This window comes from Sceloporus undulatus, chromosome 6 (genome assembly GCF_019175285.1).
Source record: "Sceloporus undulatus isolate JIND9_A2432 ecotype Alabama chromosome 6, SceUnd_v1.1, whole genome shotgun sequence".
Classification (NCBI taxonomy): Eukaryota; Metazoa; Chordata; class Lepidosauria; order Squamata; family Phrynosomatidae; genus Sceloporus; species Sceloporus undulatus.
This window is the reverse complement of record NC_056527.1, coordinates 110021046-110038444: the sequence shown is the minus strand read 5'-3', so window position 1 is coordinate 110038444 and position 17399 is coordinate 110021046. Positions and strand designations below refer to the sequence as shown.

Sequence of the window (17399 nt, the reverse complement as noted above, 5' to 3'; positions counted from 1 at the left end):
GGTTTTCTATTCTTCATCAGAAACAATCCTTGGGGAGTGGGAAGAGGTGCGCTGGACACCCAGTCCACTGAGCCACATTCCACATTTTTAACCAGGATAGGAATTATAAAGGTACATAACATCATAAACTTCAGGCTGTGGCCTCATGTGAGGTCATCTTTACCCCTGTTGCTTCCACTCCGGTCCAACCCAGGCTTTAGAGACCTGCTGTTATCACTTGGGGGCCTGGATAGTTTACTTTTTTAGATTGCAACCCCTTTCTGTGATTCTTGGTTCCCCAAGTTAGGGGAAGAAAGAGCTCACCTTTGGAGTAAAGTATGGCTGGGATATGAGAGGTGAGTTGGCTACTGAATGCGAGTTTTCATTTCCTTTTCAACTCTGTTTTTTTTCCCTTCATTTTATTTAATTAAAACATGAATAACAAATAATGACACATAACTCTGTTGAGCATCATTTGCCAATAGAGTTAGCAAAACACTTGTCCTAGAAAATCTGAATAAACAATTAATTAAAAAAAAGAACATAAGAGCCATGTTGGATCTGCAGTCCAACATTCTGTGCACACAATGGCTAGTCTTGCCTGTGAGGAGCACACCATCAGCACATGAGTGCAACTGCATCCTCCCTCTCATCTTCCCCAGCCATTGATCCGTAGAGAGAGATTGACAGGAGGTAATACAGTTACCCTGACTAGTAGCCATGGATGGCCCCATCTTCCATGAGTCAATCCAATCCCCTTTGATAACCGTCCCATGTGGTAGCCATATCTTCATCTTGTGGCAGGAAATTCCACAGTTTATGCACCAGGTAGGGGGGAAACTTTTTTAAAATCAACTTTTACTTTGATTTGCTCTCTGTGTTCAGCTTTAGTAAGTGACTGCTCTCTATCATTATGAGAGAAGGAGGAAAGGTTGTCTCTGTTTTCTCTATACCATGCCTAATTTGATATATTTTCATTGTGTCTCCTTGCTTGTCATCCTTCCCGAACAGCCCTAAACTTTGCAATCTTTCCTGATAGAGGAGAAAGAAGGCCACCACTGTTGCAAGAAGAATGCATAGAGAGGGAGGGCCCCGCAATAGATCAGCCATCACCAATCTGAACTCTCCTAGATATTGCAAACTAAAACTCACATAATTCCTCAGCCACAAAGCATTGAGGTTATAAGCAGCTTTGAATGTTATTCCATGTTCCCCAGCCCTGCTTTATACAGAGAGTTAATGTGAGATCACATTACATGTAGGTTGTGGGGTTTTTTAATCACTTAAGGCAGATGTAAATGGTTTCCTGTACTGAACTGGAAGAAGGATAGAGGAAGGACTCTCTAACCCTTTCCTCCCCCATTAAAAGAGATATGGGGACCTATATCTTGTCTCTCTAGGCCCAAGAAAGTCTAGGAAGAACAGAGCAGCAAGATATTTTCAACAGAAAAGTACCCTGGCTTTGTTTGGAGCAGAGCTTGGAAAAGTTACTGCTATCACTAGATGCCCAGCCAGCATAACCAGTGGGCAGGTGCTGGAAATGTAAAGTCCAGAAAGGACTTTTCCAAGCATGGCTTCATAGCTGTTTAACTTGATAAAATAATATCTTGGGAATACTGGAGGTGGTTAGGTGGGGGTTATACATGAGATTATACATGAAGGAAGCTTCATATCCACCAGGAACTATTAATGTCATGTCAAGCAGTGATAATGTACAGGAAGCTCAGCGGAAGAGAAAAAGTTGCATAAAAGTGATACGGATCAGGATGTGGCTGAGAAGCCTTTGAAGCCAGCAGTTGCCTAACAGTCAGCTTACAGTCTGTTTTCAAGCACTGGTGACAGTGAAAGCCAACCACACTGTCAACCGCACCAGCTCAGTCACTTGTAAGCCTATGGACATGTACAGTTTGGGGTTTAAAAAAGGCTTTCCCAGTTGTAGAAGTTGGTTTTAGTTCACGTGTTGATCACGTGTATTTAGGGGCATCGCACATGCAGATGGTATACTCTGCTTGTTTGGTACACATTTGACCATTTTTATTTTATTTTATTTGCTTTCTACTGATAAGGTACAGCGATATCTATTTCTGGCACTTTTTATTGTATCTATTTTTAAAATAAAAATGTTTTTAAAGAAAAGAAAGAAAAGGCTCTCAAGGGGAAATTATTCAAAAAGAATAGAGGAATTGTGAGTTGTGTCTTTATGTCTGGCTGTTTGTTATTTTCATTCCATTATTATTAAAATAAGATGTATAAATGCCCTCCCCTTCACACCCCAAAATATATCCCTACAGGCAGAAATCTAGCATAGAAGGGTTCCCTATTTGCTTAAGCAAATTTTCTGTAGACAAGGATTTTATTATGTGTGGAAGCATTTATATAATTGATTCAGCCAATGATGGAGTCTAGGAAGAACATTATTTGGAGTGTGACTCTGGAGATCAGGGTTCAATTCTCCATTTGGTCATGGAAACCCACCTTCGATAAGACACACACTCTCAGCCCCAGAAACCCCCATGATAGGGTCACTGTAAGTTGGAAAAAACTTAAAGGCATGCAGCAACAACAACAAACAAAAGCTTCCATCCCCCAATATTTCTTTATTGTGCATAATGCTTTTGTTCTGCTGAAGAACTAATAGGAATTATAGGAAACTGCTACATGGCTTTCTCTGTGTTTATATTTAGATAAGCTAGTCAGTTCTCACTTGTTTCCCATTATTATTCAGTTTAAATACATTCTGTTTTAATAACCCAAAATATTTTGTAGTGCTGTTTCACTTATAACTGTTCACCCTCAACACCCCTTCCAGCAACTGCTGTACTGTTTCAGGCTTCTGCTTCCTGTAATTGCCATTTTGTCCTACTTCTCCTTTCTCGATACATCTAGGCCCCATCTAGAAAAATCTAGCCTGGGACAACACACGCAGACAGAAAGAACAAGGTGGCAAAACGGTGCAGAGATTGTTGAAGGAACTTTCCTACTTGCAGAGCGGAAGTGGGAAATGGTATGAAATATTCCCCTTGTAAAAACTTATTGCAAAAAGACAAATAAATCAGGCTGGGAATGAAGCTTCTAAGCTTCTTTAACACTTTGCCAGTTGTGCAGTTTATCTAATTTGCAGCCATGGGTGGGAATCATGTACAGCTCTCCACAGGCTGGATTGCAACTTCCATCAGCCCTAGCCAGCATACTTAATGGTAAAGAATACTGGGCATGGCAGTTCAGCAACATCTGGAGGGCCCTGTGATTCCCACCCCTGTTCTGAGGAGTTTTCAGTGTAAGGTTTTTGTCGTCATGTGTCTTTAAGTTGTTTCTTACTTAGAGCAATCTATGACTGGGTTCTCTTGGGAAGATTTGTCAAGAGGGGGTTTGCTTTTGCCTTCCTCTGAGGCTGAGAGAATGTGACTTACCCAAGGTCACCCAGTGGGTTCCCAGGTAGCCAGGCAGGGATTCAAACCCTGGTCTCCAGAGTTGTTGTCCAAAGCTCAGACCGCTATACCATGCTGGTCTCATAATAAAAATAGGATTCCTCCACAATCTGGAAAGGTACTGTCCTTTTGTTACTAAAGCGTTCTACTGTACCACCCATCCTGCAGATGTAGAGAAGACATACAGGTTGAGTCTCCCTTATCCAAAATGTTTGTGACCAGAAGTGTTCTGGATTTTGGTTTATTGTTGTTATTATTTCAGACTTAAGAAAACCTGTGTTTGCACATACGTACATAAAGAGATCTCCTGGCGATGAGACACAGTTTTAAAGACAAAATTCATTCATTTATTTATTTCTATACCGCCTTTCTCCCAAAATGGGACCCAAGGTGGCGAACATATAAACGTAAGTTAAAACTGTACAATTAAAATCATAAAAATATAAAAATTACAAATATATTTTAAAAAAAACATACAGAGTTAAAATTAAAAAGTCCAAGTCCAACCCTCTCGTCTCCCAAAAAAACCAAGCCTGCCAGATCTCAAATGTTTCTCATACACCTTATATACACATAGCCTGAAGGTAATTTTATACAATATTTTTTAGTAATTATGAATCAAAGTTTGATTGAACCATCAGAAAACAAAGGTGTCGCTATCTCAGCCATCCATGGAAAAAGTTTTGGTTTTTGGAATATTTTGTAATTACGGAAAACTGGGAAACCACCAAGTGGTGATGCACGCATGAGGGAAAAGGATATAGCTTTCTGGCAAGCCCCTGAAGGTTGGATTCAGTTTCCGAGGGCTGATATTCCTCACCCCGCTGCTTTGACGTTGTTGTGTGCCTTCAAGACATTTCTGACTTAGGGCAACTCTAAGGCAAACCTATAGTTTCTTCCAGTGCTTCTCTGTGTGAGGCAATGGCAAACCTCCTCTGAACAAATCTTGCCAAGAAAACCCCATAATAGGATCACCATAAGTCGAAAACGATTTGAAGACACACGGCACACACACAATCCAACACCCAAACCACTACATCACACTGGCTCCTGAATTCTCAGTGGAAGCCAAGACAACTAAATTGAGGTTGTCACACTTCAGCCACATAACGAGAAGACACGACTCTCTAGAAAGACTAGACTTACTAGAAATGCCAGGAAAGGTGGAGGGTAGCAGAAAGAGCAGAAGACCATGTACTAGTTGGATAGATTCATTCAAGGAGGCCACAGCCCTGAGCCTGCAGGACCCGAGCAGATCGCTTGAGGACAGAGGGGCTTTCATGGGGTTGGCTCGAGTCAAGATCCACTTGAAGGCAGTTAACAACAACAATCAGCCCAGTATGATAGCTTAGGCTAAGAAAGTGTGATTGGCTCAAGGTCAGACAATGCAGCCTTCATGCCAACAAAGCAATATGAACCTGGGCTTCGCATCCTAGTCAAACAAGCTAACTTAGAGGTGAAAGTTGTGTGGACTACCATATATTAATAAATAATAATAATAAGTTTTATTTATAAACTGCTATTCCATGTTGATCGTAGCGGTATACAGGTAAAAATTGCAATATCAAATACAAAATACAGGATAAAAATTGCAATACATAAATAAAACTTCAATAAAAACATTTCAAAATACAGATTAAAACCATATTGGACTGCACAGCATTTCTTGCCAGTGCCTGTGCTACCTAGGACTGCTGGGAGTTGCAGTCTAACAACAGCTGGAGAGTTGCCACACAGTTCCCATCCTGCTGCTATAGCCACTTTATGCTACACTAGTGTGCCATTTGCTTCCTTCCCCACATTACAGGCCCTACAAAGATCTTCAGCTGGCCCTGCCTTGTCATTAATCTGCTCCATTCCTTGTTTTGGAACATTCATGTCTGGCTGCCCAGTCTTCAAAAACTCCCTCACTCCCAAGGATAGCACTCACGTTCCTTTCTGAAAGGACCTAGGCTATATATAATCCTTTTCTGGCCTTGGCTATTCTCCAGGGTTGGTGAAATGTTTATGCTGTCTGGGAATACTCATCCTCCCCGCTGGGGAGAAGCCAAGGCAGCCTGGGAAACAGAAAGAGAAGGTCAAGCGCAGTTCTCTGGCTCAGATAGATGGTTCTCTAGCCTTCGGGATAGATGGGAACAAGGTTGAAGGATGGCTAGGTTCCCCATCCAGCAACTTACATACCCTGCAGTTTGGCTGCAATCCAACATCCCCTCAGTGTCTCCTAAATATCTGCATGTGGAGAAACACTACGCTGGCATGGCATAAATCCCATGCAGAATAGCAGCACTGTGCAACACATGTCAACAACTGGGTGCCATGTCACAAAGTGCAACCATAATGCATAATGTTACATACTAGAGGTAGGCAAAATGCAATCCATATTCATTCCCCAGGGCCATTTTCGCAGGAGGGGCCAAAATATTTTTTTCCATTTTCTTCCCATTTCAGTTCTATACACACAGTTCCAGAATGGCCCCAAATGACACTGGGGGAGTGGCAGACATTGCCACTACCCTTGGAGGACTCTTGGGGCCCCCTGGGGTAAAACACAATGCTTGAAATCCTGTTGGTAAGTCCCAATTTTAAAGGCTTTATCTGTGAGCTGCCTTGGGTCCCTCCGGGGAGAAAGATGGGATATAAATGAAATAAATAAATAAAACTAGAGATGACCTATTCAATGAATTATTGAATGTAAGTCAATATATAGGTAAATCCCATTGATTCAGCGAGTCTACTTTACATAAGACAAGCAACAGAATTCAAGTCAATTTGTGTGATTCTTTTTAAAATTGCCCCCAAAATGACCATCGAGGGCCATGGGGTGCATTTCCGCAACATTTTCTGGGCCCCGAGGGCCTATTTATTTATGTATTTTGCAGGAGCGGGTGCAGTGGAGGTTGTGGTCCTTCAATAACTCTTGGGAGCTAATGTGACCCCCTGCCTTCCATAGTTGCCCATCCCTGCTGTATACGCAACTCCAGTTCCAGTACTGTCAGCAAAATACGTCCATTATGCTATGGTACATGATTTATTCCCACATGTGTAACAAGACGTACATATGCCTATGTCACCAACTGGATACCAACCTCTGAAGGAAAGAATGAGCACTGTTTGTCTATGCTGCCATGCACAGTTGTGGGAATTACAGAAGTTGCCACCCCAAAACTTCATTTTCTAAACTCTGTTGCTGTTGCATGGATTTGCCATTACTCTAGTTCCACTCCAGATCTTGAGATGACTGGTTCTTTTTGGATTTCCAGCTCCTGGAATCCCCCAGCCAGCATGGTTCTGTTAAAATGGGAAAGGTTTGCTGTTATTCTGACTTCAAGCCAGACATTTAAATCTTACTATTTTGGATGATAACTCCATCCTATAGAATCCTGGCATTTGTAGTTTTAGGCAGAAAAGACTAAAGACCTTGTCAAACTACAAATCCCAGGTTTCCATAGGACAGAACTAGAGCATTCAAAGTGGTGTCAAATTGCATTACTTCTACAGCACAGATGCACCCTCCGTCAGCCTGATCTACTTCAGAGTTATTGTGAGAAAGAAAGCCATGTCCTAAAGTCCTTGGAGGATGCACAGAATAAATATAAAACAAATACTGTTCACGCTAAAACAGATGTAGCTTTGAAAATCATAATGCATTAGGCCAGCTGAAAAATGGCAGCCCTAGTGTATGGAGGCAGGTCAAAATGTATCGACTGGCAACCTTCCTTTGTAGCCATATTTCAATTTGCATCTTTAAAGATCTGACAAATCTCAAACCTAAACATGTACTGCCCTCTACTGGAAAACAATTAACAGCATAGGAAAGCAATACCACATTTGAGTATTCCTTGCCTAAGAAAAACCCAATGAAATCTATCCATAAGTCAACAAGGCGATTTGAAGGGACAGACATACATGCCCAACCTGAAAAATCTAATGTAAAGGGAAACTATGTTTTCAAATAAGATGTCTTTAGCTGTAAAGAGCCAGTGTGATATAGTGGTTTGGGTGTTGGGTTGTGTATGTGTGTGTCATGTGCCTTCAAGTTGTTCCTGACTTATGGTGACCCAATTATGGGGTTTTCTTGGCAAGATTTGTTCAGAGGAGGTTTGCCTTTGCCTTCCCCTTCCCCTGAGGCTGAGAGCATGTGACTTGCCCAAAGTCACCCAGCGGGTTTCATGGCTGACATGGAATCGAACCCTGGTCTCTAGAGTCATAGTCCAACACTCAACCCACTACGGCATGCTTGCACAAATCTGCAATCCCCACTCCCAGAAAAAGAAGAAGGGCCTGGTCTAAACACCCTAAAGGCACCAGATCTTGGAAGCCAAGCAGGGGCAGCCCATTAGTACTTGGATAGACCGCCCATAAATACCAGGGGCTGAGGCTATATCTCAGAGGAAGGAACTGGCAAAACCACCTCTGAGTATTTATTGCCTAAAAATGCCCTATGAAATTAATGGGATTGCCCCAAACTGACAAGCAACTTGAAGGCACATATGCTCACAGAAATAAGAAGTGCTAATTCTAAACACAACAAGTGTCCAAATACATTTACTCTGCTAAAGGGCAAATCCATTGCAGTGAAAATACTGCTTTAATTTTACTGTCTGTAACATGTTCCTTTACTTTGGTTCAGCATCTCTAAAAGCATGTTTTTCTCCAAAAAGCAGCATCATGTTAGAATAACAGAATCCTAGAGCTGGAAGAGACCTCAAGGGCCATTCGGTCCAGCCTCCTGCTATGCAAGAACTCACATTCAAAGCACTCCGGACAGATAGCCTTCCAGCCTCTGTTTAAAAACCTCCAAAGAAGGAGACACCGCCAATCTCCAAAGGAGTCTGTTCCACTGTTGAACATCTCTTACTGTCAGGAAGTTCTTCCTAATGTTGAAATGGAATCTCTTTTCCTGGAGCTTGTTTTCATTGCTCCAGAAAACAAGTTTGCTCCAGCCTCAATATGACATTCCTTCAAATACTAAAACAGGGCTATCATATTACCTCTTAATCTTTCTTTCTCCGGGCTAAACATACCCAGCTCCCTAAGTCTCTCCTTGTAAGGCATGGTTCCAGACCATTCTTATGGTTTCCCCAAAGTATTTATTCCGCTAAAAGACAAACGCATTGCGGAGGAAATGCCGCTTTAGTTTTCCCTCTCCTTTACTTTGGCAGAATCGGGGCCTTTCAAAGCATTAAGAAAACACCCCAATATTAAAGCAGGTGACAGTCGGTTCCAACGGCGTCTACATTGTAGAAATGACACAGTTTGACACCTCTGGGAATAATAAGGGAAACGTTATTAGTAGATTTGATGATTGTTTGAAAGTATTTTGTGCAGCGAGAGACAAATAGTGCTTATACTATGAGAAATAAGGTAGTGAAGTGGTATCAAACTGCGTTATTTCTACAGTGTAGACCCATCCTTTCTTAGTTCCATTCCGCTGCAGCAACAATCCAGTTTGGCACCACTCTTAAGCGAATGCTATGGAATCCTGGGAATTGTAGTTTGTTGCAGCACACCAGAATTCTCTGACGGGAAAGGCTCAATGCCTCACAGAACTACAAATCCCAGAATTCCACAGCACTGGGCCAAGTGGTGTCGAATTGGATTATTTCCGCAGACCCAAGTTCTCTTTGGGAGGCTTTTTGGTCGCCTTCCTCGCGGGGAAAGTACGGTTCATTAGCAGGGCTCCCCAACAGCAGCCATGATTTAGGCCACCAAGGAAGGCCTCGGGTTCCTCCCACCTTTCCGTTAGGTTACGCCGAATTCCGATTTCAGACCCGCAGATTCGCAACGGTCCCATCGGGTCCTTTCGAGGCCCCGTCAAAAGCCCCAACGGAGGCTCCGTCTCTTCGCTCAATTCCTTGACCCTCTCCCGGCGCAAAGGGACTTTAGTTTAATCGCGCAGCATTTAAAAAAACCGGAAAGCCTGGAATGTGCGACTCCCAAACCGCCGCCTGCTTTTCCTTCCTCTCAACAAACCCGCCTTCGTTTTTTAGCACTTCGACTTAGGCTGCTTTTTCGAATCGAACGATTCGCCTCGAGGACGCGTTCTTCCGCGGCGACGGGAAAAAACCCCTTATGATTTCATGGACCGCGTTAAAATGAATATCATTTTTTTCATCTGAAGAATGGCTGAACGATCCTTCCTTTTTTTGTGGCGGTTGTGTTTTTTCCCCCTTAAAGTGTCGAAAATGCTTCTGAGGAAACCGAAATAGAGAAAAAAGCGCGACGAAAGCCGTCACCATAGAGAGGAGGAGGAGGACGACACAAGGTGGGAGCGTTGGTGAAGAAGAAGGGAAAAAAGGACGAGACTAGCCGAGGAAAGGGAGGCAGCGAACCTCGCGAGAGCCGCCGTCGCGAGAATCTCGCGCTCTCAGCCTTGGCCCCGCCCCCTGGTCCCTGGCGGCGGCGAAGGTAGCGGCAGCAGCGGCGGCGGCAGAGGTAGCGGGTTGTCACCCTTCTCCCCTCCCCCTCTTCCCTTTCTTCTTCGGCCCATTCCTTTTTTTGAAAGCAGAGGAAAGGAGGGGGCGAGGCCGCGAGACGGAGAGCGAGAGAGAGAGCGAGGCCGGAGGAGGAGGAAGAGCGGAGGCCCCCCTCGCGTCTGCGGCCCCCTCAGATTGAGAGAGAGAGAGAGAGAGAGAGAGGGAGGGAAGGGTAGGGACAGGTGACGCGCAAACGGGAGCGCGCACGCAGAGGATGGGAGGCAAGAGAGCGCGAGCGCCCCCTGGAGGGAGGGGCGGCGGCATAAAGGACGGAGGCCGGCGGGCTCTCTTTTCCTCTTGCTCTGTCTGAGGCGCGAATGACGGGCGTGTGTTGGCGGAGGAGAAGGAGGGGAGGCGCGTGGCCGAGGGAGCGGGAGCGCGCGCGGAGGGGAACATTTAGTGGGCGGGGCCGGGACACTTGGAGGGGGAGGGGGAGGAGAGGACCCTCATTAGATAGATGTATGTGTGTATAGGTAAAGAGTTGTATATATACATGCTGTATATGTGTATATGTATATATATGGCGACAGGGTTATATATCTATATAGATAGATAATAGGTATATATATAAGTGTGGGGCTGAGCCTGCAGGACCTATATATATATATATAGAGAGAGAGAGAGAGAGAGAATGTACATATATATATGTGTGTGTATGTGTACTGTATATATATACAGTATATGGTAAGAGTGATATGTGTCTACAATATATACACACATTTCTCTCTCACTATATATATATACACATATATACATACATACAGTATATATGTATGTGTGTGTATATATATAGTGTATATATACACACTGTATATATACTCTTTACATATATAGATATACTGTATACACATGTATAAGCACACTGTATTTGTGTGTGTGTGTGTGTGTGTGTATGTATATATATATATATATATATGGCAAGAGGAATACACGTGTACAATGTGTATATATGGCAAGAGGTATATATATATATATACACACATGTATCCCTCTCACCATATATATATATATATATATATACACACACACACACACACAAATACAGTGTGCTTATATAGATTCTATATATATATATATATATATACACACACACACACACGTATCCCTCTGGCCATATATACACTTTCCCCTCCATCTCCACTGGGTTTGGGGCACAGGGCCCCTATGAATGCAGAATAAAACCCGCAAATAACAAAAGCCCTCTGTTTTTAGCTGAGAGAACACCTCTCTAGGGTCTTCCAGTTCAACTCTGTGATTGACATCTCCAAGACATTGCCCATTGGATTGCCCTGGAAGAGCTACGGATGCCCAGCGCAGTGTCCTCTCTAGGAATCTCTTGGTCCTTCAGTGCGACTTTTGGTGAAAGTTGACCATAGAGTTGCTCTGGAGGACTTAGATATTCCTAGGGAGAACATATGAATACAATCATGAATAATCAAAGCTGCAAAAGTCAGAGCCACAAATGTGGAGGGACAAGTGCATATACGGGGAGAGGGCTATAGGGGTATTTGTGGGAAATAGTTAATGGGAAGGAGGAGTGGTGCTACAGTGTGTCTGAGGTGTGTGCCGAGGGGGTAGGGGAGAAAGGTCTGGGGGCCTAGTTGGAGAAAGAGGGGGTGGGGTCCGTGGGGCTGAGTTTGCAGGACCTGAGGAGAGCAAGGGAGTGGCCTGGAGATGTCTCATGCACAGGGCCTGCATGGGTCTGCGGGGACTGGGCCTGAGGAGATGAAGTGCCTGCAAGACCTGAGCAGAGGAGGGCAAGAAGGGCTTGGCTTAGAGATGTCTCATGCACAGGACCTCTGTAGGGAGTGGGGCTGCATGGTCCGCGGGGAGTGGGCCTGAGGAGATGAAGTGCCTGCATTAGAAAAGACAGTAATGCTCGGCAAGGTAGAAAACAGAAGAAAGAGAGGAAGACTACATGCCAGATGGTTAGACACTGTCACAGACCTGAGCCTGAAGGACCTGAGCAGTGGTCTTGCTCTCATGCAAAAGGTTGCCATAGGTCTGTGGAAATGGGGCTGAGATGAGAGGCCTGGGTAGTCAGATGCCCTGAAGAGAAGAGAGCTTGGAAGGGAGGGCAAAGCAGTTGGGAACAGGAAGATAGGGTCTGTGGGGCAGGCCTTCTTTCTAAACACATATCCAGGCAATACAGTGGTACCTCGGGATACGAAATACCCAGGTTACGAAATTTTCAGGATACGAAAAAATCCCATTGGAAAACATTGTTCCGGGTTATACCTTCATTAGTCTCCATGGTTTGCAGAATGAAGGGTGATGTTAAGACACACACACACACACACACACACCCAGAGAAGCCTTTATTAAGGAGGGTGAGAAGGACAAAGAAATACGTGGAAGGGTGAAATGAAAAGGTGGGGAGTGCTATTCGAGAGCATGACATGAAGAGGGATGTCTTTTGGCATTAGCAAGGAGGGATAACCTGATGGGAAGTGGGATATACTGTACAACTTCCTGATAGAGGTAAGGGTCTTGTTGGCCTTAAGTCAGTAAGTATTTGAGAAATAATGACTGGAGTATGAGGCAGAAAGGGGAAAGGATGTGGTGGGATGGCATGAGAAGGAGAACGGGGCCATACGTTCTGATGGTCCAGGAGAATGAAATGGGTGCTATTTATTTATTTGATTTATATTTATTTGTTTCCTTATATTCCCTCACCTTTCTCCCAGTATGGGGACTCAAGACAGCATGGTAGAGATGGTGAGAAAAAGACTTTCCATAGAGGGTAAAAGAGGTGGTATGAATGTATTAAGGACTTGGAAGTGAGGGATATGAGAAAGGTTGATTCCTATTGATGGCAGTTGTTTGGAGAGAGGCAATTAAGTTGCAAAGATAGTGTGATCATATGAAAAGTTAGCAAATGTGTGGAGAGAAAACAACAGTCAGACCTCAGGTTTTAAATTGTAAAGAGAATTAGAACTGAGTACTTTTTGGGGAAAAGAGGATTTCTGAGGAGTGGTACTTGTTACCAAAAAGGAGCGGGTGGGGGGCTTGTGGGTGATTTTGTAAAGGCTATGATTTCGCATGAAAATTTCAGGCTGGACTTCTGACAGAAAACAACAATGGGATTTTTGTATTTATTTACTGTATTTATGGAAATTGAATTTACATGATGCCATTTTTCTCTGTCTCTCTTCTTCCTGAGCACAGTCTTCTCCGTGTTGTTTTATTATCAGTTTGTATTGTACACCTGTTACAGATTTTAGAAAGATGGATTATGGCATCTTTTTCTTTTAACTGTTAAAATGCATGAACATGGATAACTTCTCCTCAAAGAGGTGTGTCCCCAGTGGCTAGAATTTAAAAGACTTCATTCTCAGCACCTCTCTTCTAACAGTGTCTTTCAGAGATTTGCATATAATGTCAGGCATTTGTGTTTTGCTGTAATTGTGCTGCTCAATGAGAACATTTCGTAATTTGAATCTTGATGTATCAGTATAATATATGTATATATATATTTCTCACATTGATTGGTTTAAGACTTATTTCTCTGTTTTCGTCCTAGTTCTCAAAATTCCTTTTTAATTATGGACTGAACCAACTCCAAATTGATTTTATTGAGAAGAAGGAAAAATACTGCTGTGTTTGTTCACTGCATTTCACGAATAGCTTGACCCTTGAAGTGATAATCTACAACAGGTACAAAATTCCTGCTTTATGTTTTCCTTCCCTTTCACTCCATTCATTTTAATTTGTTTTGAGAATTATAAGTTTGTCCTTATGCAATTAACAGTTTTGCAAGTGAATAAATATGTCTAGTTGCTCTTAATGGGGGAGGACATTTGTGTCTTGTTTTTTGTTTTTGGTGAGCAGAACCAGGAAATTGTATCAGATTTCCAGTTTCTGAACATTTAAAAGAATGTTAGAAATGAACAGTAAAAATACTTTGAGGTCAGGCAATAATGGAATAGATTGAAAATTACATTAAAATAGATCTGAAAGCCTCCAATTACTGATTATGAGCACAGGAAATTTTGAGATTTCTTGATTTGAAGTTTTTCAAGATGATGATGTTCAAGCACATGTCTGGATCACTTCAGTTAAAAGAAATATTTCTCAGGAGTTAATATAATGATTATACAGGGCAACTATTTTTATTACTGAATTCCTTCCCCTTTCCTAACATCTCAGTGTTACTTGATACCTTGGTGTTTTCCTCTTTCAAATCCTCACTCCATATAGGCTCTTGGGGGGGGAAAAGTAAAACCAAGATTATAGTCATTTCATTTTTTAATATTAAAAAATCTGCTCTGAGAAAAGTTTAATGCTGGGTTGGGCCCATTGTAAATGATGCGTCTGAAACAAATTTCCATTATTTATCTTATTCTAGATGCCTTCCCCTACTGTTGAAAATCTTATCTGATAATTCTTCAGATTCTGAGGTTACAGAAGATTACATCCTTCCAATCATTTCTTCACAATCATAAGGGGTAGAGATTTGTTTTTCTATAAATACAGTAATCAGTTTAAAAACTCAGATTCTCACTCAGCTGAATTTTGTATTCTTTTCCACATTTTCATGTTTCCTGTGATTGTCCAGAATTAGCGTATCTCCAGAGTGCTAGAAGAAGTCTGTACTTGTAGAATTCTATCTCAGGAAAGCAGATTCCATGGGATTCATGCTCCTTCAAAAGTGGTCCATTTAATAAATGCCCTGACTGGACATTCAAATACCTTGGCACCTCTCACTGAAGGCTTGTCTTGTATAGTAAATAGTACTGGGAATGTTTAATGGATTTTTAGAAGAGATATATCTATTGAAGAGAAATTTTGTGCTGTCTGTTTCTTTAGGGAACCTAAAAAAATTAAACCTCTACCTCTAGATTATATAGATGGTAAATATTCTGGGTGGAAAGTTATGAATTGCAGAAATGGCTAAGAGTGGTCTCCTTTGTTGTGAATTCTCTCTGCTAGAAGTAATCAAGAAAGTTAACATAGTTTTTGTCTGGTTCCGTTTCCACTTTCCAGTGTAAATGAGTCAGAATGGATCAGGAAGGTGGGGGTGACTTACAGAAAACCCCTAACTTCCAGTGGCGAAACTACAAGCTCATTGTTGACCCTGTGCTCAAGCGGGCCCCACACAAGATCTACCGCTATGATGGAGTGCATTTCAGTGCCAGTGTAAGTACATTCATATTTGTATGGTGTATGTGGTTGATTTCTGTTGAGGAGGACAGCATGATTGCCTTCATCTTTCCGACTAACAAATGTGGGTTTGTCTTAGTGTATCTTCTTATGGTTTCTGGTTTCTCAGTTTTTACTTTTCCTAACCTGATGCTATACAGTGGCAGAGGGATAAGTCCTTGGTCTTGAATAAGTTGAGAGGAATGCAGGGTCCGAGGTATTGTTATTGAAATCACTAGAGGAATTGACTCCATGCCTGACAGACCCTTGGGCATTGCCTGTTCTGCATTCCTCCTGGTCCTGGTTACAGTAGGCTCCCCATTCCCAAATCTGGTGTTTTGTGTCTTTGTATTTCTGGGAGTGAGAAATTGGAAATATGAACATGGAAACCTGAATGCTAAAGCTTTTAATTTTTATTCTAGTACATAAAAATACTGGTGTTGGCCTGTACTGGTGGAAGGTCACAGGTGCAACTGTGTGGCCAGTCAAAGGGGCGGCCATCCAGTATTACGGAGTCTATACAGCATGCAGTTGCCAGTGGTATGTTTGTGCGATTGTGCACATACATGGTGGGGAGGCGACCAAAAAAATAATCCAGCTGTGCAGTTGGGCCATGTGCATTTGGGCCGTCTTTGGAGTGGCTGATGCAGATAGCGGGGCTTTGAACTGCTTCTGGAAAATGCAGGTTTGAGTCCGTCTATTCCTCACCACATGATGAGGTTCAGTGCAGATCACTGCACCTGCTCCAGGGAGACAATTACACCATAACTGAATACTAATTTTTTGACTTCTGTTGTTTAATATCTGTAAAAATGTTGTTGCTTGCTTTTAAAGTTCCAGTTAGTTGTTAATGTAGAGCTGCTGTTTGTCTTTGGAGAGATGATTCAGTTTCAAAATTCCTCTGCAAATTAGAACAGATCGTGTTGCAGTTTGACTATCAAGATCTTGGGTTGTCTACCATGCTTGAAATACTTTCTTAAAACATTAACCCATCTATAAAGCTACCTTTGATCCTTCAACTCAATGGTATTTTTCTCTGATCTCCTGAAGAGCAAATTTTGCAGAGTCATTGAAAAAATCCATTAAATTTATATATTTATTCCAACACATTGTCTATATCATCAGGGTATGTAGCAAGCGTACACCAACCTACCGGTTTTACAGATAGATGCATGAGGTAACATGTACCACTAAGAACCAAGAACACAAAAGCCAACAAATCTTTCCATCTTTCTTTACTATTTAAAAACGTATATGAGAACCAGCATGGTGCAGTGGTTTGGTCAATAGACTGAAGTCCAAAACACACTGAAGAAATAATCCAGTTTGAAACGGCTTTAACTGTCCTGCTCAGTGTTAGGGAATCCTGGAAATTGTAGTTTATTATAGCACTAGAGCTCTCTGACAGAAAGCTACATGTCTCACAAAACTACAGTTCCCAGAATTCCCTAGCATTGAGTAAGGGTAATTAAAGTGATCTCAAGCTGCACTATTTCTGCAGTGTATTTTGGACCTAAGACTCTGGAGACCAGGGTTCAAATCTCTCTGCTTGGCCATGAAAACCCACTAAATTACCTTGGGCAAGTCACACTGTCTTAGCCTCAGAGGAAGGCAAGGGTAACCCTCCTCTGAAAAAAATCTGCCAAGAAAACTCATGTTTTGGTTATTAGAAATACATTGAAGGCATACAACAACATTAAAACATTAACAGTTGCTGTCCTTAGTGCCCTTTCAGTAAGTCCCTGGAACTTGCCATTCTTATAATCAAGCTGAAGGTATTCTCCTGGTTTTGCTTACATGCATCACCAGCTTTTGAAACATGGTTACTTGTTCCAGTCTTCCCAGATAAGTCAGGAAGCAAATACTGTACTGTATAAATACACTGGTGCCTCGGGTTACGAAATTAATTCGTTCCGCCATTCCTTTCGTAACCCGAAAATTTCGTAACCCGAAAAGGCTTTCCGTTAGCACTGGAAAGCCTATAGCTGCACTTTGCAGCATTTGAATTTCGCGCCGAAATGAATTTCGTAACCCGAAAAATATTTCGTAACCCGAAACAGTTTTTGCCAATCCAACTTTTTCGTATCCCGGAAATTTCGTAACCCGATCATTTCGTATCCCGAGGCACCAGTGTATACAGAACCACCCCTCCTTTCCTTTAATTTCCCCATAAGCTTAATGGTGGTTGCAGCATTGCCATTCTCTCCCACAAAGGATACATGCATAATAAAGCTTTTCACTTTTCAACTCTGAAAGGGATATCATCAGTTTAACTGTTCTTGATTCCTTGAGGTCATCTGATCGGTACAACCTAAAAATGGATGCTTCTTCTGTTGACAGCCTCTTTTCTTCCTGCATAGCTCGCTTGTGCATT

At 42.4% G+C, this 17399-nt stretch overlaps 2 protein-coding genes across 2 annotated transcripts in view; both read left to right on the top strand.

Annotated features, from left to right (window-relative positions):
- PRSS8 (serine protease 8) overlaps positions 1-17399 on the top strand; it is a 687619-nt gene that overhangs the window by 188096 nt on the left and 482124 nt on the right. The gene's annotated exons all lie outside the window — the stretch shown is intronic.
- Positions 11525-17399, top strand: part of SETD1A (SET domain containing 1A, histone lysine methyltransferase) — a 36196-nt gene continuing 30321 nt past the window's right edge. The window contains 4 exon segments of the mRNA XM_042472842.1: positions 11525-12364; positions 13407-13540; positions 14232-14331; positions 14870-15022. Of these exon segments, the coding sequence (XP_042328776.1) occupies positions 14885-15022 (138 nt within the window). The 5' untranslated portion in view covers positions 11525-12364; positions 13407-13540; positions 14232-14331; positions 14870-14884.